The sequence below is a fragment of the Puma concolor genome, chromosome C1 (assembly GCF_028749965.1).
Source record: "Puma concolor isolate L17-30 chromosome C1, mPumCon1.1.hap2, whole genome shotgun sequence".
Classification (NCBI taxonomy): Eukaryota; Metazoa; Chordata; class Mammalia; order Carnivora; family Felidae; genus Puma; species Puma concolor.
Window position 1 is genome coordinate 19007033 of NC_141674.1, and position 24791 is coordinate 19031823.

The window sequence follows — 24791 nt, forward strand, 5'->3', positions numbered from 1 at the left end:
AATTTATCCCTCGTCCATGTCTTCTGTTGCCTTTTCTTTTTCAGAGGCTTTGCATTTAGTGGATTGCAGCAGTGCAGCGAGTCCACTTTAGGTGTACCTGTAGACATCACTGATTGATTTGCGCTGCTTGAGATCTGTTTCCTTACCTAGAATGGCGGAGGTGGCTGGAAACAGTTTAGCTCTGTTTTCAAATTATATTATTACTTTTTTCATCTTCAAAACACTTCTAAAAGCCAAATAAGCTACTTAGTACTAAATTCAGTATTTTGCCTATCTTGTAGTGAGGACACTTGAGTTCTAGAGAGGTGAGTGCCACGTTCATGGTCAAACAAAAACTCCTGTCTCAGATGAGAGAAATACTAAGGATGGAGTCTTCTTTCTCAGGGGTAATAAGCATTATTTTCTTGTCTTGCTCTAGGCTTGACAAGCTGTATACGTCATGGTTCATTGTATTTATGATTTTTTTTTTTAAAAATGAGTTGTCTTTTTATTTTTGAATTACATGTTTCCTTATTACAATGACCGTTCTAAGAGTGTGAATTTTGCTGGAAAGCAGTCTTGAGTTGTCCCATCTTTTGTGCCGTAGTTATTTCTGTAAAGAACATTTGACTTAATTTTTCTTTTCTGCAGAGCTTCATAGTGTGTTTACAAATTAAGTTTATAAATTCATAGTTTACGAATGAGATACTGAGGATGTATTCTTTCCTAAAGTACATCTGCTTATTTTTTAAAAACTTGGTCCTGTTGGAAAAATTAAAGAATTATATAATTTGAATATACATATAGGAAAGGATATAAAGAAGGAAAATGATATTTACTGAATATCTAATGTGAGATGAGAAAGTCCAGAATGAGGGATAATCGTATGGGCTTTAAGTCATATGAACTTGAGTTCAAGGAATGTCCCCGACCCTAGTTGTGTGATCTTGAACAAGTCATTTACTTGCTTTCTCTCTCTGTTTTCTCATCTATAAAATGAGAATAGTAAATAAGACCACCTACTTTACAGGACTGATATAAGGACAATTGAGATAAGTGACATAAAGAACTTAGCATAATGCCTGACACAGAGAGTTGATCGGAAAGTTATTTGCTGTTACTATTTTTTTTTCTCTTCATTCTTTTATTTTGTTCCAGTAAGGGTATTAGCTTTAGTTTCATATGTGAGGAAACCAAGTTTTGCCCCAAGTTTAGTTCCTTTGATAGAGGCCCATATCTGTCTAACCCCAAAGTCTGTTCTCTTTTTTGTTGCACAGTATGGTGCTGCTTCATCACTTCTGAGTGTCATGCATGTGTAGTAATTCATACGGAGCTCTCAACTCTCTACTACATGTAGGGCAAGTGTCATTGTCCTCATTCTCCAGGTGAAGCAACAGTTACCAGGAGCCTTTTTTAAATGAGAATCTCTGTTAAATTAAAAAAAAAAAATCAGTATAGATATGACAACAATGCAAAATGTGATTCTGGACCAGGATATGTCGATGGCTCGATCTCTATTTATTCATCTGTTGCTTCAAAGGACATTAGTGAGATAATTACTGAAATTTGAATAAGGTCTCTAGATCAGGTAATAGTAACATATCAATGTTAATTTCCTGACTGATTAAAAAAAATAACCAATATGTATGCATGGTAACAGGGGGAGCATGATAACAGAAACTTGATAACTTATTTTATCATTTATGGAATCTAGGCGAAAGATAGGAGGGAATTCTTTATACAATTCATGCACCTTTTCTGTAAGTCTAAAGTCATTTCAAAATGAAGAGTTAAAAAAATAAAAGTAATGAGGGGGTACCTGGGTGGCTCAGCTGGTTAAGCATCCGACTCTTGATCTCAGCTCAGGTCTTGATCTCAGGGCTGTGAGTTCAAGCCCGTGTTGGGCTCTGCACTGGGCATGAAGTCTACTGAAAAATAAACAAAAGTAAAACTTAATATGACAATGTATTAGCACAATGCAACAGACCTTTTTTAATTTTTAATTGTTGTTCTTCTTTCTATATAAGCAAATGGGTATATTTCTTCCTTAACAAAAGTAGGATTCCATTTTACATAAAAGTTTCTTGGCTTTTCTCCTCACTTAATCTCTTCTCCATTTCTTACCATAGAAATGTATTTAGGGGCGCCTGGGTGGCTCAGTAGGTTGAGCGTCCGACCTCGGCTCAGGTCACGATCTCACTGCCCATGAGTTCGAGCCCTGCGTCGGGCTCTGTGCTGACAGCTCAGAGCCTGGAGCCTCCTTCAGATTCTGCGTCTCCCTCTCTCTCTGCCCCTCCCCCACTCATGCTCTGCCCCTCTCTCTCTCTCTCTCTCTCTCTCTCTGTCAAAAATAAACATTAAAAACTAAAAAAAAAAAAAAAAAAAGAAATGTATTTATTTATTTTTTTTAGCAGCCGTACAGCATTCCACATAGAACTCACTCTGTTCTCTGTGGTCTCCAAACCCCTATTCCTGTGCTCTTTCAACAGTGCCCTGCAGCCTCTAGGTTCCTGGCTCCTCAGGTTTCTTTCTTATGAAATGGTAATAACTACCCTGCCTATTTCACAGTTGTAAGGCTAAAATGAGACAATTAACATGAAAGCATTTGGAAAAATTACACGTGTGGTGTAAGTGTAAGGTGTGATTAGGTGCGTGATTACTACCGTTGAAGATACGAAGTGTCTTCGACACAAGATACTGTGGCTTGTTCTCTTTCTCCTCATGTGCCTCTGCCCCCTCCCCACCCCAAACCTCATAGAGTCCACACTGTCAGAGGTGTGTGTGTGTGTGTGTGTGTGTGTGTGTGTGTGTGTGTGTTTTAGATGAAAGTGTTTTTGAAACAGAATTTCTAAAACTCTAATTTCTCCAGCAGCTTTAGGTTCCAGTACCTGTCCTTGATATCTGTGTAGTCCATATAGTCCTTCGTAAAATACTATACCACACAATTCTTAAAAAATTCTTAAAAGCTTTTTTAGGGGCGCCTGGGTGGCGCAGTCGGTTAAGCGTCCGACTTCAGCCAGGTCACGATCTCGCGATCCGTGAGTTCGAGCCCCGCGTCGGGCTCTGGGCTGATGGCTCAGAGCCTGGAGCCTGTTTCCGATTCTGTGTCTCCCTCTCTCTCTGCCCCTCCCCCGTTCATGCTCTGTCTCTCTCTGTCCCAAAAATAAATAAACGTTGAAAAAAAAAAATTTAAAAAAAAAAAAAAAAAAAAAAGCTTTTTTAAGTGATTTCTATCCTAGTTTTTCTTTTTTCTTTTTAAATTGGTTGTATTTTACAGTAGATTTTTCACTGCGGTGCCTGTATATGTATATATATGTAAGAGTGTGTGTGTGCGTGTGTGTGTGTGTAATTGACTCTCGAAAAGTTCTCTTTGCGGTCTGCAGGAGGACTAGAATAGAAAAGACAAGTAAGGAGCAGCTTAGGTCTTCTCAGACTGTCCCTCCTCTCTGGATTGCACACCGGGATGCAGGTGCAGAACATAGCAGTGGGTCTAGACCATTTGATCTCGATGCTTGTGCACAACTTTCTATAGTCCACCATTGCTCAGTTGTTTTTGTCTCAGGACCTCTTTCCGCTCTTGGTTTGTATGGGTTATAGCTATCAGTATTTGCTATATTAGAAATTAAGACAGAAACTTTCTTTAAGTTTATTTATTTATTTTGCGAGAGGGACGGCGCAAGTTGGGGAGGGGCAGAGAGAGAGGAGAGGGAGAATCCCAAGCAGGCTCCGTGCTGCCAGCACAGAGCCTAATGCGGGGCTTGAACTCCTGAAACCATGAGATCATGACCCGAGCCGAAACCAAGAGTCGGAAGCTTAACTGACTAAGCCACCCAGGCTCCCCACGACAGAAACATTTTAAGAATTACTAGTTCATATAAAAATAGTAATAAACCCATGAGAAGGGCGGTGTGGCTCTACATTTTTGCAGATTTCTGTAATGTTAGGCTTAACAGAAGACACTTTGAGAACTCCCGCTGTAGGCAGAGCCAGTGGCAGGTAGGCCAAATGGAATGATAGTCTGGCACCCAGAGCAAGACTGATTAGTGATTAGATTCGTTTGTTCCTAGTGAAGGAGAAAACAGATTGGGAGCATGTGCATGGTAATCTTTGGAGCAGAAGCTGTGTTTGTTTTGGTGGTTGATGTTGCTTTGTTTAAATACCCTTCCCAGTCATCTGTGCACGATCTCTCCATCTACCTTCATTTTATTTTATTTTATTATTTTTTTTTCAACGTTTTATTTATTTTTGGGACAGAGAGAGACAGAGCATGAACAGGGGAGGGGCAGAGAGAGAGGGAGACGCAGAATCGGAAACAGGCTCCAGGCTCCGAGCCATCAGCCCAGAGCCTGACGCGGGGCTCGAACTCACGGACCGCGAGATCGTGACCTGGCTGAAGTCGGCCGCTTAACCGACTGCGCCACCCAGGCGCCCCTCTACCTTCATTTTAAGTGTGTGCTTTGGCAAAGGCCTTACTGTCGATTCTGAACACTCTTGTGCATTGTAGGTCATTCATTCGACAAATATTTGTTAAGCTTCTGCAGTGTGCGGGCGCTCTGCTGGGCACTGAGGCTAAAGCAGGGAACAAAATAGGCAGCTCTTTTGTTCTGGTGGACTTTACTTTTAAACAGTGAATGAAATAAAATACTACTTATTTATAATTGCGAGTAAACGTTCTTAGGGTCCAGGATGCTGTGTGAGCATATCACGGGGTACCAGTCTTCACTTTGGGATCACGGAGACCTTTTTTAAGGAAGTGACGCTCATGCTGTGCACTGAAGGGCGAGAAGTAATTAGAAGTGCGTCATGTGGTTACGTTGTACTTTGGTAGGGATCTTGTCTGTAACTCAGAAAGAAAGGTAAGAAAATGGACGAATTAACCTTAAAAAGTGTTCCTAGTTGAGGGAAGGAGAGCTAACGGTTTGGAGAGAAGAACTGATAATCCGAGGAGATGGTTGTTTTCTTTCTGAGACATTGTGGAGTTTGGTGCCGGTACCATAACAGTGAGAAGTTTATATGACGGGACAGTACTTCCCCAGTTTTTTTTTTTTTTTTAATTTTTTTTTTCAACGTTTATTTATTTATTTTTGGGACAGAGAGAGACAGAGCATGAACGGGGGAGGGGCAGCGAGAGAGGGAGACACAGAATCGGAAACAGGCTCCAGGCTCCGAGCCATCAGCCCAGAGCCTGATGCGGGGCTCGAACTCACAGACCGCGAGATCGCGACCTGGCTGAAGTCGGACGCTTAACCGACTGCGCCACCCAGGCACCCCATCCCCAGTTTTAATGTACACACACACGGTCTAGGGATCTGGTGAGCACGCACGCTTCGATTAAATAGGTCTGAGGTGGGCCCTGAAATACCGCTCTTCTGAAAACCTCGTCCTTAATGCTGATGCTGCTGGTCCCTGGACCACACTTGGAGTAGCAGGACTAAAATCATACATAATAAGATTTCAGCAGGCATATCAGCTGGACAAGACTGGAGGAATATTCTAGAGGTGATGTCGAGTAGGGAGAGGTATTTGATAACAGACAAGACAGCAGTCTGGTGTAAGAAGTATCATGCTACGTACTGAAAGCTAAAAGCAGTTCACAGTTGCTGTCTGAGAGGACGGGAAAGCTAGGAATTGAGATAGATGGCCACTAGCACAGCCAGTGAAGTGTTCTAGAGAGTCATTTCTGTGGTGAGGACCAAGTGAACTAAATGGCCATTAGTCTGCCGAGGGAAAAGGTCAGGTACTGAGGATTGATGGCCACACTATGGTAATTATGTGGGCTCCAGAAAATGATCTAAGTGACAGGCAGCTAGTGGTAGCAGAGAGAAGGTGCACTTTACTTGGAAAAAGAAAAATGTTCAATACTACTTCTCATTAATCATAAATGATTAATCCATAGGTGGAGAGTATTGCTAGATAGATTCAGGTAAAAAATGGTTGTAAATGGCAAGGGCAGGAATAGAATGTGTGTGTGGGGGGTGGGGAGGGACTAGAGCTAACAACCCCTTTGAAAGAGTCACCGCCATTAAGCCTGATAATTACACACGTCACTTCTTTATTTCACTGGTATCTAGAACAGAAGCACGTAAGGCCATCAAAAGACATTATTGGTCTGCCTTTGTTTCATTATATTATTATGAAAACTATCTTTTTGTTGCAGTTATGCTTTATATTTTTGTTCAAGACATTTTATAGTTATTCGTAAATGTATTTGGATCAGAGAAAGTAACATCAAGCTATGAACCATGTTATGAACTGTATGCATAAAAATCTTTTGTATTTAATCATATTTTCTTCATGGTTTAAAAGAAATATTGTGGAATGCTATAATGGCTTAAAACCTTATTTTCTGTCTCTTTAGAATGTCATCTCTTTGGATTTGGCAAAATCTTACGACCTTCAAAACATGGAAGGAAAGGAATTAGTTAGGGTGTCTACACGGAGAGTAGTCATTTTAGATTGCTCGTCTTTTGGCTTTTTTTTTTTTTTTTTACAGGTACCTATAGAAGGATAATAAGCATAATTTACTGATAGAAAGAACTAAGTGAATACTGAATCAGGCAATTGTCTTAAACTTTCTAAAACCCTGAAGACGGAAATGAATCAATTCAGTACTAGTCCTAAAGTAAAATCAACTTCTTTTTAAGACGAGTAAATTATTTATTTCCATATATTTAAAAGTGTGGCCAAATACATAATGTAAAATTTAGCATCTTAACCATTTTTAATGTCCAGGTCAGTAACCACACGTACATTCACACGATTGTGCAACTAAACTCTAGAACTCTTCTTGTAAAACTCGTAAAATCTACTTTTTAGTTCGATCGCCTCTTGATTTTTAGAGGCAGGTGCTCCTAAAAGGGGAGCCTGACGAAAGTTGAGGGTACAGCATATGTTTGTGAAAGATCAAGTTTCCTTAGATAGCTACACTTCTAAACTGTGACTAAGAACTGGGTGCCAAGGAACACGAAAAGTATGAAAGCAGTTTTTTGAAAAGACGAAATATTATGAAAAGGAACTCTTGTGAAGTCACAGACTTGAAAACGAGTAGTCACTGTTACAAAGATGATAACTTCTGTATTGCCTTAGGTTTAGATGATTAGGTCACGAAAAAGTATTCAACAGGCTGTCGGTCTTTGGATAATGGCTAACTAGTGCAGTAGGATGTTGCTGGCCGGACAGGGGGGCTGCCACGCCTGGGGAGCGTTTGGGGCAGAGAGTGGTACTCCACCTTTACCTGGGAGCGGTGTCAACTCCACAAGTTGACGTACTCGCCACGTCTCCTTCAGCTGCAGTCTGGAGGCAGCCCCATGGGAAAAAGTGTTCACAGGTGAAGTAAAAACATCTCCATGCATGCCATTTCTTAAATGCCTTAGAAACATGGCCGAGAGGCTATTATCATACTTCTTTAAAATCTAGAAACAATTCTAGACGCAAGGAAAAAACCATTCCGTTTGAAAGCCAAGCAGCTTGGAAAGCTGGGTTGAAACTATATTTGTGTTCCCGAATGCCTATTCGGGACTCAGTTGTCTCTTCCAATAAAATATGTCTTGCTCTCCACTGGATCAGTGATAGATTTGTTGAGTGAGAATGGGGCCCCCATCGTCACCTGGCTAATAATGAGTCTAGGGAGATGAAACTAAAAGGTGGGACTTAGAATACAAGCCTGTTCTCTGGTTTGCCTTGGGTTCCTTGATTCTATTGCAGACCTCTTGATCGAAACCTATTATCAGAGCCCTAAGAGGTTCTATCAAGAGTTAGTATTAGAAATTGCCCCTAGTTGCAAATTATGCATCACTTTGCTCCTGTATCATTGAGGGTCATACATGTCTGTTCTTGACATCTTTTTACCCTTGTGACTTGAGAGGGCACAGAAACAATCCTCAGTGTTGGATCCTGTTTTTGTTGCCCCCCGCCCCCAAGTTTCTAAGTTTTTTTGCAGCTTATTTTAATATATTTCAAAATGATTTATTGAAGTCTTGATTTTGGTGTTGGTGGTATATATTCAAACAGCTAATGTAATCGTATCAATATTGGAATATTTGTATCACAAAGCAGCACGCAAGTTCTAGCCCAAGTCAAAGTGAGTGTTAGGTATTTTCAGTCTATCTTACAAAACCTTTTTTTTTTTTAATTTTTTTAACGTTTTTATTTATTTTTGAGACAGAGAGAGACAGAGCATGAACAGGGGAGGGTCAGAGAGAGAGGGAGACACAGAATCTGAAACAGGCTCCAGGCTCTGAGCTGTCAGCACAAAGCCCGACGCGGGGCTCAAACTCACGGACCGTGAGATCATGACCTGAGCTGAAGTCAGATGCTTAACCGACCAAGCCACCCAGGCGCCCCATTTTTTTTTTTTTTTTTTTTTTAATGCCTAGCCTTAACCTGCTCCAGAATTGACTAGGTTAGGGACATAGAATTAGGCGCTTATTAAATAATAAGGGGCTTATTAATCTGAAGGCTACTCTTATCTACTATACAACTCATGAATTGGAAGAATGGACTTTGAGATTTTAATCCATTTCCTTGTTTTGAGCTACTGGAGTGGTTAAATATGTGTTCTGCCCAGTTTATCAAAGTGTGTTTCTATTTAACATATATCCAGAGGGAAATGGAAGCACATATTTGTATCTTAGCTAGAGCAAGGCTAAGATGCTTCAGGATTTTTTCTTTAATGTACATTTTTTTAAGTTTATTTATTAATTTTGAGAGAGAGAGAGAGCGAGCCCAAGCAAGTGGGGGAGGGGCAGGGGAAGAGAAGAGAATCCCAGGCAGGCTCAGCACCATCGGTGCAGAGCCTGACATGGGGCTCGAACCCACGAACCATGAGATCATGACCTGAGCCCAAGTCGGACACATAACCGACTGAGCCATCCAGGCACCTCTCTTTAAAGTACATTTTACATCCTTAGCAGTGATTGGCATCTGCTCCTGAAGTTCATTTCTTTCTGTTTAGGGAAGTCATTTGAGTTTTGTTTGGTTAATGCAGGTGAATAATACATAGAGAGGCAAGAGGAGAAAAGAGGGAAAAAGACAGAACCCTTCAAGCATGTAGGGATGTACATCAAGAATTTCAAAGACTCTTCAAGCAGCTGTAGAGGGGTGGGGAAACAGCAAATTTGAAGCCTTTCAACCGTGACATTTTCTTCTAATGAAGAATAGCCTGAAAGCTGTAATTTTGAGAGTGTTGAAGTATTTTGTTAGCACATTTTTAAATAGTGGTGAGATTAAAAAAAATTTTTTTATCTTAAATGGAATTAAGCATTTTTGGTCATCACCTTTCTTTGAGGGTTGTGGGTATCAGAGTGAACGCCAGAGCTGTTAAAAATTAAATGGGTTCCAGCGACAACTCTTTTTTGTCCTTTTTCTCCATTGTTTTCATGGTATGTGAAGATATTTTTTTTGTGTCTTAAAAAAAAAAGTGTGTTTTCTTTTTCTGTGCTTCCCAGATGACCTTGAATTAATTCTTTACTTTTATTACTTTGCAGTACATTTTTATACCTGAAATTCCTGGTAGTGTGGGCACTTGTCCTCCTGGCCGATTTTGTCCTGGAGTTCAGATTTGAGTACCTGTGGCCATTTTGGCTTTTCATCAGGAGCGTCTATGATTCCTTCAGATACCAGGGGCTGGTATGTTTATTAATACGTGTATTTCAAGTATAAGCAATGTAATTTTCTAAGAAAATCTTCAGTAACTGATGATAAAACTGTCTAAAGTACATCTTATTAGCAGTCCTTAGGTGACTGTACTGAGCTAATAGGACCTATGGACTGAAACTGGCCTCTTAAGGTAATTTTGTCTAAACCCACAGATCAAATCGTCACATTCCCTGCCTCCTCTACCATTCTAGAGACAAGAAGAGAAGGGAAGACCTGGGGAGGGAAACAAAGTAGTGAAGGAAACAATAATTACCTAGTCCTACTCCGAAGTATTTCTGGGGCCCCAATCACTGTGTTAGTGATTGGGTTAGAGTTAGAACAGTGGTTCTCAAACTTTATGGGGGTCTCAGGGCCCCATTACATTCTTAAATTGCTGAGGATTCCAAGCAACTTTTATTTATGTGGGTTAGATCTGTCCATATTTACCATATTAGAAATTAAAACTTTGAAAGCAAATTTAGTTATTTGGTAATTCACTTGAAAATAGTAACAAGCCCATCACATGGTAACGCAAATTACATTTTTTAAATGAAAAATAACTATATTTTCCAAAACAAAAAAATGCGAAGATTGACTACATTTTTGCAAATCTCTTTAATGTCTGGCTTAATGGAAGACAGCTGCATTTTCATATCTGTTTCTGAACTCACTCGATTGCAATATTACATATCACGTAGCTTCTAGAAAAAAACCTTAGGCCTGAGTGAATGAGCGTGTAACAGGCAGATGACATCTTGATATTGTTATGAAAATGATACTGACTTGCGAGACCCACTGAAAGGATCCAGGAATCCCCAAACTAGGTTTGTTTTGTTTTGCTTTGTTTTTTTACGTTTATTTATTTTTAGAGAGTGTGCGCACGCGTGCACACACCCTTGAGCTGGATAGAGGCTGAGAGAGAGAGAGAGAGAGAGAGAGAGAGAGAGAGAGAGAGAGAATCCCAAGCTCCGTGGAGCCTGATTCGGGGCTTGATATGGGCTCTATTTCAGGAACCATGAGATCATAACCTGAGCCCTTACCAAGTGTCAGACGCTTAACTGATTGGGTCGCCGAGGCATCCTCCCCACACAGCCCCAGGCTGTGGTTTGAAAACTACAGGTTTAGAACGAGGGCAAAGACCTGGGCTTGTTCTCTTGGTTGACCTGCAGTTCTCTGTTCCATGACCACACCTTAAATTTTTTTTTTTTTTCAACGTTTTTATTTATTTTTGGGACAGACAGAGACAGAGCATGAACGGGGGGAGGGGCAGAGAGAGAGGGAGACACAGAATCGGAAACAGGCTCCAGGCTCCGAGCCATCAGCCCAGAGCCTGAGGCGGGGCTCGAACTCACGGGCCGCGAGATCGTGACCTGGCTGAAGTCGGACGCTTAACCGACTGCGCCACCCAGGCGCCCCCCATGACCACACCTTAAACCTGTAACTCTTCGACTTCGAAATCCAGAGCCTAGAAGAGATGGCTTTGAGCTCATGTCCTGTTGGTAATACCTAATAGTGGTGTGTCCAGAGAAAGGTTGCATTATTAAAACCCTGAACATCAGCATAATTCTTACTACTGTGGTTCATTTGTGCTCCAACAGCCTCTTCTTTAAGAATGAGGCTCTTTAGGAATGTTTGATGAGGAGAGGAGCCTTTTCTGTGTTAAAATTCTGACCCTTTGAGGTGACCTACCTGTGGAGTCCAAATGAACTCACTGTGATCCAGCCTCAGTGTGGTCTGGTCCGGTTGTTCTTCATGATTTGAGGCCATAAATAGGATTACTCTTTAATGTTCAATTAACCTCTCCTTTTTATATGGTGGGTTTTCAGTGTTTAAAATGTCCTGTTGTCACTTGCTCTATAGCATGGCAGTTTCAGAGATCTTTGTCCAACATGCTTTTAATAACCTCTGTTTAAAAAAGAAGTTCTAAGATATGTTTTTAATTTTGTTTTGTTTTGTTTCCTTTAGGCCTTCTCAGTATTTTTTGTTTGTGTAGCATTCACGTCAAATATAATATGTCTGCTGTTCATCCCCATACAATGGCTTTTTTTTGCTGCTAGCACCTATGTGTGGGTTCAGTACGTATGGCACACAGGTAAGTCTTAATGGCTTCTTAACATGGATAGAAATCTTAGATTCAACTTTTTAAATGATTTCTTTGAATACATTACTTAGGGTTGGATTTAATGTGGACATTTTTAAGTGGCCTTTTCCTAATAGATTACATCTTTAAAGTTTATTTCGTCTGTTTTATCATTATTGAATGAAAAGTTTAAGCCCTTATGATTTGACATCTCAGTTGTAGGCATTTCAACGACCAATCCTCATTATGAAGATATTCTTGTGTGTGTGTGTGTGTGTGTGTGTGTGTGTGTGTGTGTGTGTGTGTGTGTGTGTTGAAGTGATTTCTCTTTAGGTAGACTCGAAGACAGCCGCGTTCCACATAGGAAAAATGTTGCCAGAGTTTCAGCTTTGAAAGGAATGTCTGAGGTCATTTAGTTGAACCCTTGTTCAGTTTAAGAATCCCCACAGCATCACTGACAGTTGGTGGTTTAATCGCTGATTGAAAGCCTACAGTGACAAGGAACTCAGCTTTTGGGGCAGCTGTAATAGAAAGTTCTTCCTGATACTGACCCAGAATTTTCCTCCTGATATTTTTGACCCAGCACATCTTGACTGTTTGGGGGCTTGCTTATCTCACAGAGGACATAAAGAGGCTTTCCCCCACAAATAAAGGGAAGTGCACAGAACTTTTTCTTCAGATTCGAGGGGTCTACAGACCATCCCCTTGAGCCCAAGCATTGCATCCCTACATGAGAGCCACACCGAATGAGTGTGGTCTCCCATCCACAGTTAACATTTCTTCAGAGATTTAACGTCTTCTCTCTCAAGTCTTCTTTTCTGTAGGCAGAACGTCTCTAGTTTCATCAGCTTTCCTTGTATGTTATCTGAACCACTTTCACCATCCTGACCTTCTTAGCTCTTAGCGGTTCTCTTAAGCGAAACGTGCTGTTTCAGGTGTGTTCTGACTGGAGTGGAGCCACACAGTCACCTCCGTCCTTACAGCTGTACTTCTGCTGTCTCAAACTAAGATGAGACCAGACATTCTCACATTCTTCCAGGCCACCGTGGCAGCCTGAGTTGGGGGCATGGGGACGTGAGGACTGGCTCTCAGCGTGCTACGCTTTCAGCAAAGCTGCACGAAGCTTGATTCTTAGGCCCAGCTGCGGAACCTGTTAGGATTTTGATCCTGGAGGGAGTGCCAGCTCCTAAAAGCTCCCTGGAGCATTGTTCATCCTCTTCTCAGAGGTGCCAAGGGGATGATGTTGGCCCGTGTAGAAGGCACGCGTCAGCTCTGATATTTGAAGTATCCACTGTGAGCACGGTTTTCTCCATCTTTTAGCACTCTCTCATATCTGACTTGATTTATAAGCTAACATGACAGTTCCTTAGTCTGCTTTCCTCTAATTAAAGTGATTTTCTTCATACTTTAGTTTTTCCTTGTATTTCCTGGTCCCGGGTCTTGGTTCAAGTGAGTTGCCATTTACACTCGTCATTGTGTCTGGGTTGCAGTTTTTTCTTTGTCATATGAAGGTGAAGTAATCTAGATAATGTCTAGGGGAGCCTTCCAGCTCAATTATCTGTGACTGTGATGAACTATAGTGATTTTCTAAATTACTTTAATAATGTCTTAGTAGTTGGGGAAAAAACTACCCCTGTAACAGTTAATAGAACCTATTGGGAACGAGTTTGGTGGGGGATCACAGGGCAGCAGTGAAGCTAGGATCATAAGGTGGCTCCCTTTAGCCTTAGGCTCAGAAATGCATGTTGGAATAGCTAAGTTGTGAAGTAGGTTTTAATTTGGAATGATTAGTGCTCAAATAAACAAAAAAGCAAACTTTGTATTCTTATTGGGCCAGACAAATACGAGTACAGTTTTTATAACACGGGATACATTTCTCTTGCCACTTGTTAAAATTTAAAATTCTTTCTTAACTTTATTAGGAATAGTTGATGAAATTATATATTGCCACAAAAGAATGATAATATTATATCATAAACTTCTTTTCCTTGCTATTAAGAGGGAAAAAAACATGATACAAAACTGTGTGTACAATATGACTCTTTCACTTGCTCAAAAGTATTTTCATGATTTTATTATTTGACAAGTATAGAAATACAGATATTTTGTCCAAAATGTTCCATTTTTTTCTATAATGTGCATATTTTGTGTATGATAACTTTAGAAATTAATATAAGAAATTAAGAAATATAAATTTTTTAAAAAGCTTATTTATTTTTGAGAGAGTGCAGTGGAGGAGGGGCAGAGAGAGGGGGGACAGAGGGTCAGAAGGGGGCTCTGTGCTGACAGCAGTAAGCACAACACCAACCGTGGCTCAAACTCACCAACCGTGAGATCACGACCTGAGCCGAAGTCTGACGCTCAACCAACTGAGCCACCCAGGCGCCCCAGGAATATAAATTTTTGAAAATGTATTTTGAAAAGAATTTGTGAAAATGCCCCATTTTTTATAGGTTAAATCTATAAGAATGGTTGAGGCCATTAGCTGCCTTGACAGGACTTTGAGTGTCTCTTGGCCTCACACACTAGGTCTAAGGGGATTTAGGTTCTCCTTAGGAACAGACTCCGCATCATCTCGGTGATCTTGGACCCAATTTCTATAAACTCTGGGCCTTACTTTCTTCTTCAGTATAGTAAGGAGCTTGGACTAAGTGATCTTCTTTGTACTTTCAAGATGCTATGATTTTTCTTTTATTTCATCCCAAGATCCTTAGTAAGAAGACCTTAGGTTACTGATTTCCCTCCCCCCACCCATTCCGTCTTCTGTCACTCACTTGTCTTATACAGTCTCAAAGGAGCTCTTTTCCAGAGTTATTGGACCTCATGCCTGTGTAGTCCATCTTCATTTAAAAAATCCCATTATTAATCACGTCTTCACATAGATAGTCCCAGCTTGCAGATTTTGATTGTAAAAATCAGTGAAAATCACCCCATTATTTGTATCTTACTTATTCTACTCCAAGCTGCTTTTTCCTCCCTTGAAACTTGTCTTTAGTTACAAAAGGAATATAAGCTTATAGTCAAGAAAAACAATTTGTAGAACAGAACTTAAATGTCAGAAACATTTCTTTTAGTTTTTTTTTTTTAAGTTTATTTATTTATTTTTGAGAGAGAGACAGAGCAAGCGAGGGAGGGGCAGAGAGAGAGGGAGACAGAATCCCAAGCAGCCTCCATACTGTCAGCACAGAGCCGGATGCAGGGCTCAAACCCACAAACCGTGAGATCATGACCCGAGCTGAAATCAAGAGTCAGAGGCTTAACCAACTGAGCCTCCCAGGTGCCCCTTAAATGTCAGAAACATTTCTTTATGTTATAACTTATTCTTAAGAATTTATTTTTTACGTATCATTTCATGTTAGTACAGATCTTCATTCTTTTGAAAAGCTGTATCATATACATTATACACATTTATTATAAACAATTCTCTGTTGATAGGCATTTAAATTCTACATTTTTGCTATTGTGAATAAGATAGTTTATATTCTTATATATTTATTCCAGGGAGTTTTAAAATATTTCTGTAGGGTAGATTCCCAGAATTGGAATTTCTGGGTCAAAGTTATAATATTTTAAGTTTAATTATACTAACCAAACGGCTTTCTAAAACTTGTTGCCCCAATTTATATTTTTGTCAAGTATGAGAATGAACCCTTTGGCTTACCCTCCCTATATTATTACTTGTCTTTAAAATTTTTGCTTATCTAGTAGAGTGAAAAATGGAATCTAATTTTTAAAACATTTGTATCTCCCTAATCAGTAGTAGTGAAGTTGAGCATCTTTTCATATGTTTTTTAGCCATCTATATTTTTCTTTTATAAGTTGCAAATTCTTTTCTTCAGTTGCCTTTTTATTGATTTGTAGGAGCTCTTTGTAAAGTAGGGCTGTGACTCTTTTCTTTTACATATTGTAAATATTTTTTGCCAGAATGTTTGTCTTTTATTTTTGTCTATGATTCCATTGCATCTTTTGTCATCTAAAAGCTTTCAGTTTGGGTCAAACTTCTTTTTAATTAGTTTGAAAGTCTTTTTAAAAATTTTTTAATGTTTGTTTATTTTTGAAAAAGAGAGAGAGAGACAAAGTGTGAGCAGGGGAGGGGCAGAGATAGAGGGAGACACAGAATCCAAAGCAGGCTCCAGGCTCTGAGCTGTCAGCACAGAGCCTGACTCAGGGCCTGAACCCAGGAACCACGAGATCATCATCTGAGTGTAAGTCGGGCGCTCCACTGACTGAGCCACCCAGACACCCCTAATTAGTTTGAAAGTTTTAATGAAAGTTACTGTAGTTATGAGAGCAAAGTGATGGTTGCCGGAGGAAAGGAGCATAGGGGGATGGGCGAAATGGATGAAGGGAAGTGGAAGGCACAGGGTTACAGTTTTGGAATGAGTAAGTCATGGGCATAAAAGGCACAGCATAGGGAATACAGCCAATGACATCATAATAACGTTGTGTGGTGACAAATGGTAGCTACACTTGTGGTAAGCATAACATTACATATAGAGAAATCGAATCACTATGTCGTACCCATGAAACTAATGTAATGTTATATGTCAGCTAGACTCAAAAAAGAAAAAAGAAAAAGAAAAAGAAAGTTACTGTAATTGAACTCGTGTCCCAAACAACCCATCTGTTATGTTAGTTTAATGTATCGCTGATGCTTGTCTCTCTGCTGTTTCCCACAGAAAGGGGAGTGTGTTTGCCCACGGTGTCCCTCTGGATACTCTTTGTTTATATTGAAGCGGCGATTAGATTTAAAGATCTCAAAAATTTTCATGTAGACCTTTGTCGTCCCTTTGCTGCTCACTGGTGAGTATTATGTGTATTCTTAGTCTCTAATTCAGTTCAGTGTTTTCAGTGTAGAATGGTAAGTGCCATTATGAATTTTTTCTTAGAGATTTTACACGAACCCGAAGACAACGTAATATGGCAGTAAAGAGCGTGGGCCCTCCTTTCAGGCAGATGAGTATTCGAGCCCCACTTCTTTCCCCTGATAGCTTTGTCACCTTGGACATGTCACCGGCTCTAAGCCTTAGCTCTCTCACCTGTATATTGGCGACCTATCTTGTGGGGTCATGGGAAAGATGAAATGAGGGGATATATGTATTTAACTTAATTTCAAGCACATAGGTGTCCGATAAATGTTACCTATTTTTATCTTAATCAGATAGTGATTCCAAAATGTCTTGATGAAATAGATGGCTCTCTCATGAAATTTAAATGAACTGACTTAATTTTTGCCAGTATTTATGACAAACCAAAATAAACAGGAATCAACTAAGAAGATATCGTTTCCAATATTTTAAAGTCTTTTCACAAGCAAGTGCATTAAATAAACTTGGTCAATAAAACTTGCCACTTTAAATTTGTAGTGAGAGCACATTTAGACTAATTATAATTTATAAGTTTGAATGTTAATGAGACTTAATATGAGTTTTGACAGTGTTTGCAGAAGCTTTGAAATGATATTAGACAGACTGATGAGTCAAATGAAAATATTTCAACTTTTTATCCCAGAGGTTGTAAGTACAGCTGGTTTAATTTGGTGGTACAAACCAAATGTTGGCCCTGATAATATCAATACTTATTTATGTATTTATTTTTTAAATGTTTATTTCTTTATTTTGAGAGGGAGAGAGTGCAAGAGGGGGAGGGGCAGAGAGAGAGAGGGAGAGAGAGAATCTCAAGCAGGCTCCACGCTGTCAGCACGCAGCCCAGCGCGGGGCTCGATCCCACGAACCGTGGGGTCATGACCTGAGCCGAAATCAAGAGTCAGCGCTTAACTGACTGAGCCCCTCACTCAGGCGCCCCCAGATGCCTAAGTTCTAAAAATGCACAAGGGAGTTCAGTGTTAATCAAAGACATTAGCAACTGTATCCAGCAGTCACTGGGGTAAAGTTCTTGAGTTGGTTTGAAGAATGTCAGAGTCTGGTGAGCAGCCTCTTACGGTCTAGCAGTCCCTCTGTTCCCTGGGGGTTTGCTCCACGTGCCCGCTGCCTGTCACTTCCACAGCAGACATCACATATATTTATGTGTACTAAATGCTCCACTGCCATCATCATCTAGAATGTATTTCTTAATTTCAGTCGTAGGTGTCCTCGTGTGCTTGATGCGTGTGTGGTTTGTTTTTAACTGGCAATTACTGGCTAGGTTTTCTTCTTTCTAGCATTGGGTACCCCGTGGTGACTTTGGGCTTTGGCTTCAAAAGTTACGTAAGCTACAAAATGCGGTTAAGGAAGCAAAAGGAAGTGCAGAAAGAGAACGAATTTTACATGCAGCTTCTTCAACAAGCCCTCCCCCCGGAGCAACAGATGCTCCAGAAGCAAGAAAAAGAAGCCGAGGAAGGTAGGTCTTTACCCTAAAGCTGTGTTGGCTCAGTAGATTAGTCATTATTTTGTCTATCAGTAGATTTCTTTTTTGGCCCTGGAAAAGTTGGTAGGACTTTGGAAGATTACCAAGGATTTTCCTGTTTTCTGGTGTTCCCCTTCAGGGCCATTGCTTTGTTTGATCATGAAATACAGGGCGTGGATGTTTTCTAGCTAGTAGCTGAAGACCATGTGCTTCAAATATGTTTATTTTATTTTATTATTTTTATAGCGTATTTTCCATTTCAACCTTTTATTTGTTACAAATATTTAAAAATGTTTATTCTCAGTAGCAACATAGCATATATAACTATGCGAGTTTATAATTGAAGCAAGCCAAGAACCAAAGTATAAGCAAGATCGCGATGTGGACATAAATAGTTGTTTTTTTTAAAATTCTTCTGAATAGAGCAAAAGTGGTTCGGCCCCATTCTAAATGGTTCCTATAATGCAGTGCAGCTCTTAAAGTGAGCAGTTTCTAGTAAGACCACTCTAATGAGCACGTATGTAATGCAGTAGATGAATTGACAACAATACTAGTTTTCTTTGAAGGTTGGAAGTTTGGAGTCATGTTTTTAGTTGAAATATACCAATCTTACTCTCTGCTATCGTGCAGAAGGATCTCTTCAAGTAGACTTGGACAGACTGGAATGTCTAGGCCTCATACGGAAAATTCTTTTCGAGTGCCCTACTAAATGTCATAGACTTATTACCTCATTGCTAGAGTCAGGAAAAACATAGATGCCCCATATCCTGACCTCATACCTCTCCTTTTGTTTCATTTAATCACTTTCTTTTCAGTAAAGCTATTAACAGTTTGCTTAGCCTGTTTTAAAAGATGGTCTCTTAAGAGTCTGACCTGCCTGTGTCCTCTCATCCCAGTGACAGACAAGTTTGATTTGACTGATAAATTAAGTATGACTTAACTGTAAAATCCTCGTCTTCTTTTCAAGGCCCAAACTAGAACGGCTTGGTGTTTATAAATGATAGTGATTTTCCATAAATGATAATTTTTTAAGTTTATTTATTTATTTAGAGAGAGAGAGAGGGAGAGAATCCCAAGCAGGCTCCACGCTGTCAGCACAGAGCCCGACGTGGGGCTCAAACCCATGAACCATGAGATCATGGCCTGAGCTGAAATCAAGAGTTAGAGGCTTAACCTTAACCCTAGGCACCCCATGGATTTGCTTGCACAAGTTAGCATGATGTGGTGTGGTTATTATTGCTTCTAAATGAGTTTGTAAACTGATGGAGTAAGTTTCTAAGCATAGATAATGCAGTTTGTTGACTCTGTGCTGTGTTTTTGTACAACTAAATGTTCCGGTGTGGGTTTTTTTGTTTGTTGGTTTGTTTTTGGTATTGTAGCAGCCAAAGGATTGCCTGATATGGATTCCTCGATCCTTATACACCACAACGGAGGTATTCCAGCCAACAAAAAACTCTCCACAACTTTGCCAGAGATAGAATACCGAGAAAAAGGGAAAGAAAAGGACAAGGATGCCAAAAAACACAACCTTGGAATAAATAACAACAATATTCTACAACCTGTAGACTCGAAAATACAAGAAATTGAGTATATGGAAAACCATATCAATAGTAAAAGATTAAATAACGATCTTGTGGGAAGTACAGAAAATCTCTTGAAAGAGGACTCATGCACTGCTTCCTCAAAAAATTACAAAAATGCCAGTGGAGTTGCGAACTCCTCACCTCGCAGTCATAGCGCCACAAATGGGAGCATTCCTTCCTCATCTAGTAAAAACGAGAAGAAGCAAAAATGCACTAGCAAGAGCCCAAGTACTCACAAGGACTTAATGGAAAACTGTATTCCTAATAACCAGCTAAGCAAGCCAGACGCACTGGTGAGGTAAGTGTGCGTGCTGTGTCCTTCAACCACTTTTCCAGGAAACCCAACTTAAGTCTGGAAAAACAGGCCCTTCCATACGGGCCTGTGGGCATTGGTGACCAGGTACTGTGGCTTTTAACCCGGCGGTATTTGAAGTGTTTATTTCACATGAGTTTGCTGGTCACCTAGTGCCGTTGTCCTGAAGCATTGATTCGGGCCCTTTTGAGTGTTCTGAGTAAGAGGTGACAGTGTTCCCTTTGCACATGTGACCACATTTACACGTAACTCGATTCTTGCAGTGGTTTTGAGAGGCAGATCTGTGGTCATGGTCTTGCTCTGTTTGCATATCCAGAGTTCTTGTGGCATAGACACAAGACGAAGAGTTTGTGTCCTGTTTGCACATGTCCCTCTGTCAGACTGGATCCAAAAGGCGGGGTGGGGTGGGTGCGGAGAAAGTTGACCTTACCACCTTGTGCTTGTTTTTGCTTGTTTTGGTTAATTCCACTTAAAACGTGGATTATGTCCCCAGATAACTCTGGGGAAATCAAGTTTGAAAGGTAATCTCTAAACATCCCACAGGTAAATACAATGTTAAACTTCAATTTTAATCACAAATGTTCCTTTTCCCATCTTTAAGTAAGAGAATAACATCGTTGTATTTACCTTGACTGGCTCAGCCTTAAGTCTGCTGTGTTTTATATATTTTCTAAAATACACATGTGTTCTTTTTACCTCGTATCTTTTCGATTTGGAAACTGGGATCTGAACGGGACCTTTTTTTTAAGATTTTTAAAAAATGTTTATTATTTATATTGGAGAGAGACAGACAGACAGACTGCAAGCAGAGGGGGGAAGAGAGAGAGGGAGACACAGAATCCGAAGCAGGCTCCAGGCTCCGAGCTGTCAGCACAGAGCCTGACGCAGAGCTCGAACCCACAAACCGTGAGATCATGACCTGAGCCGAAGCCGGTCGCTCAACTGACTGAGCCACCCAGGCGCTCCTGAACTGGAGCTTTTTTCATGTGTAACTCAAGAGGACAGTTATAACTCCCTGCCTCCACTAAGTCATCTTCCATTCCTCTTCCTTTGGCTTAATTAAGAGCAGACAATTTCTTCTAGGAGGGAAGGTTTCCAGTGTTATAAATTATATAAAATAGATTATTAATTTGTCTTACTTTTCTGACTGGCAGTTAGATTAAGAGAAATATATGTGGGTTCTGCTGCTAAAGGCTCTAGAGGTTTCCTAGCCCCCAGCCACCTTTAGAAGCATACCATGCTGTTGATGATGTCAGGCCAGCATCCACATCTGTTTGTTGCAACATTCTGCCCATGATGCCCTGCAGAGAAAACACTCAGCAGAGAACCCTCTTCCAGGGGCCCATAGGAGAAAGACCAATTAGTTAACCTTCTATTTCAAATCAAATGTCCCACAAATTTATTATATTCTGTAAATGAAATATGTGCCACAAGCTTTTTAATATCCTTTCTCCTATCCACGTAAGTTTTTTTGTGTGTTTTAATGTTTGTTTATTTTTGAGAGCTAGAGAGAGCATAGGTAGGAGAGGGGCAGAGAGAGAGGGAGACACAGAATCCAAAGCAGGCTCCAGGCTCTGAGCCGGCAGCACAGAGCCCGACACGGGGCCCGAACTCACGAACAATGAGATCATGACGCAAGCTAAAGTCAGACTCTTACCGACTGAGCCATCCAGGCGCCCCTCCTATTCACTTTAAAGAATAGCAGTCAAGTCAAAACAGTTTTCCGCTGTTGGGTATTACAGAAACAGCAGATAAGACTCAGTCTTGTGATACCATCTCACTTGGGCCCCAGCTGTAATGTTGATTGACTCTGCCACCTAATCTGCCTCTAGTAAAGAAGTTCAAGGACTCAGATGGCCAGTCTTCCTTCCGTGGGTCCAGTGCCCCCATGCCTCGTCCTGGGTGGTATGGCTCTTCCTGTGGTCACTAGTGTGTACTCTGATGTGCCTTGATCTGAAGGGCCCCAGAATATTATTACCCTGTTTTAGGGAATACCTGCTGTCAAATACATAAATAGGAAATATTATATTTAAAATGTTTTATAAGCTTCTGTAGGATTATTTTCAATGTCTAATGTATTACAAAGAATAAGGACACTTTGTAAATATCAACAGGGGAGAAACCTAAATAAATTATGGTCCATCCATTTGATGGACTTTCTTTTTTTAATGTTTATTTATCTTTGAGAAAGAGAGCAGAGAGAGAGAGGGGAGAGAGAATCCCAAGCCGACTCCACACTGCCAGGGCAGAGCCTGACACGGGGCTCGAACTCATGGACTGTGAGATCATGACCTGAGCTGAAACCAAGAGTCAGACTGAGTCACCCTTTCTGATGAATTTTTAATATAGACATTACAAAATCATATTTTTGAGCCATATTAAACAATATAGGGAAGTGCTCATGACACAATATTTTTTTTTTTTTTTTTATATAATTTTTTTTTTTTCAACGTTTATTTATTTTGGGGACAGAGAGAGACAGAGCATGAACGGGGGAGGGGCAGAGAGAGAGGGAGACACAGAATCGGAAACAGGCTCCAGGCTCCGAGCCATCAGCCCAGAGCCCGACGCGGGGCTCGAACTCACGGACCGCGAGATCGTGACCTGGCTGAAGTCGGACGCTTAACCGACTGCGCCACCCAGGCGCCCCATCATGACACAATATTTAATGAAGAAAGTAGAAAACAGTTTTATGAAAAACATCTTTTTTTCTAATATACACAAAAATGATTCGAAGGGGAAGGAACTAAAATGATAGCAATAATTACTGCCTCATGATAGTATTGGGGCTTTAGTTTTTCTTTTTACTTTCATGGATTTTCAAATTTTCCAAGACGAACAACAATAGAAGTTTATAAACAGAAGCTATCTGAGCACATTACTCAGCTTGGTTGTAGGAGGCCTTATCACATTTCCTCTCGTCCTTCTTGGCCATCTCCCATTTCCTCTTGTTTGACTTCATGTATGCTTTGGTGAATATTAGTAAGACTATAACTGACCCAAACCCGACGTGCTCGAGTTGTTAGCTAGAGAGTGGGGTTGTGTCTTAAGATGGAGAGGGGCTGGATTCAGGGGCCCGTAAGGCTCCTTCTGATGCAAACGTACTGGGCTGACAGCCTATATGGGAGCCCTGGGCTACAGCAGACAGGCTTCTGGTTGTGCACAAGCCAGGCTGGCTGGAGGGAGAAGACTGATCTCCCGCTTCCTGTTTAAAAAAAATTTTTTTTTAAAATCATTTGATAAACCAGTACTGTAATGTAATGGTAAGTTAATTGCAAAACATTCCACAGCTCGTCTGTCTCAGCATCATGATTGAGAGCTGTTCTATTTGAGGAACCGGTACTGTGACTTGGGGGAAAAATTCATTAGGACACCACTTTCAAAGAGAATTCTTGTAGGTCCTTGTGGCTGTGAAAAGGGTTGACGGCCACTCCTTGTTGGAGGAGCAAGTAGTCCTTCAGGTCTTTTCTCTGTCCCTCTCAGCCCCACGCACGCTCCCCCCCCCCCCCCCCCCCCGTGCGCTGTATTCCACAGGTTGGCAAATGACTGCGCCCAGGCCAAATCTGGCCCACTGCCTGTTTTTGTAAAAAATAGTTTTATTGGAACACAGCCATGCCCGCTCATTCATTTACGTAGCGTCTGTGGCTGCTTTTGTGCCACAGTGGCAGTTGAGTAGCTGCGACAGAGAGACAGAGACCGTGTGGCCTACCAAGACAAAGATATTAACGGTCCGGCCCTTTGCAGAAAAAATATGCTGATAGATGGCTACGGTTAAAGAATGTGCGGGAAGGTGGGGACTTGGGAAGAAGTGTTGCCTGTAGGATCCTTCCCAGGAAAAGTTTGGGAACGTGCGAAAGCCAGCCCAAAGTTTCTCTTCTCATTTGAAAAATACATCTTACAAAATGACCTGACTTCTGCCAGCTTGGTTTCTGAATCCTTTACCCAGGATATTTAGAAACAGTCTTATATTGTTGGTAGCCAAAATATTTAAATTCTGACCTGAGAAAAATTCTAGATAAAAACAGAAAATACAAGAAGGAAGATCAGTTATTTGTTTTTCTAATTTTTTAAAATGTTTATTTTTGAGAGAGAGAGAGAGAGAGAGAGAGAGAGAGAGAGAGAGAGACAAAGCGTGGGGGGGTTGGGGGGGAGGACAGGGAAAGACAGAGACCCAGAATCCCAAGCAAGCTCTAGGCTCTGAGCTGTTGGTACAGAGCCCGACGCAGGGCTTGAACCCATAAACCGTGAGATCATGACCTGAGCCTAAGTCAGACACTTAACCAACTGAACCACCCAGGTGCCCCGAAGATAGGTTATTTTAACTAAGAGCTGGGTTAAAAGGAATGATGGAAATTGGAATGAGATCTGCTACATTTCTTCTAAAATCTGGTCAATTTTAAAACATTTTAAATGTGAAAAAATTACAGAAGATTTAGAGAAAAGGGAGACATAGTTGCGCCATGTGACACAAATCACTGTTAAAATTTTGTCGTATATTCTTTTCATCAACTTAACTTACCTAGTTGTGGCCATAGTATTTGTGTAGTTTTCGTGTCCGGCTTCTTTCTCTTAAATTATATCTAAATCATTTTGCCAGTGCAGCCGAACCCTCTTTTTCCCTTGATGTGGAATATTCCATGGCAGTCTGTGAGATCACTCGGCAGCTGCTCTAAGATGGGGCAGGTCAGGGTGACAGTGGAGTGGCTCTCCTGCAGTTTCAGGGCCTGGGAGCGGGAGAGCCGGCAGCCGTGTGTGCGCTCGACACGAAGCTCCCGCTCAGATACAGCCCCAGACTGGAGGGTTCTTCTTCGCCACTCTCCCTTGTTTCCAGGTCAAGGGAGAGAATGTAAAACTC

At 40.8% G+C, this 24791-nt stretch overlaps 1 protein-coding gene and 1 long non-coding RNA gene across 2 annotated transcripts in view; one reads left to right on the forward strand and one right to left on the reverse strand.

The window, feature by feature from the left end:
• MACO1 (macoilin 1) overlaps positions 1-24791 on the forward strand; it is a 65627-nt gene that overhangs the window by 6566 nt on the left and 34270 nt on the right. The window contains exons 2-6 of the mRNA XM_086716077.1: positions 9465-9606; positions 11581-11707; positions 16375-16498; positions 17856-18034; positions 19420-19921. Of these exons, the coding sequence (XP_086572203.1) occupies positions 9465-9606; positions 11581-11707; positions 16375-16498; positions 17856-18034; positions 19420-19921 (1074 nt within the window). The remainder of the gene's footprint in view (positions 1-9464; positions 9607-11580; positions 11708-16374; positions 16499-17855; positions 18035-19419; positions 19922-24791) is intronic.
• On the reverse strand, positions 527-24490 carry LOC147577846 (uncharacterized). Its single transcript, XR_015254546.1, has 3 exons — positions 24456-24490; positions 1799-1907; positions 527-592 (listed from the first exon to the last, which is right to left on the reverse strand). It is a non-coding gene; the product is annotated as an uncharacterized LOC147577846 (long non-coding RNA).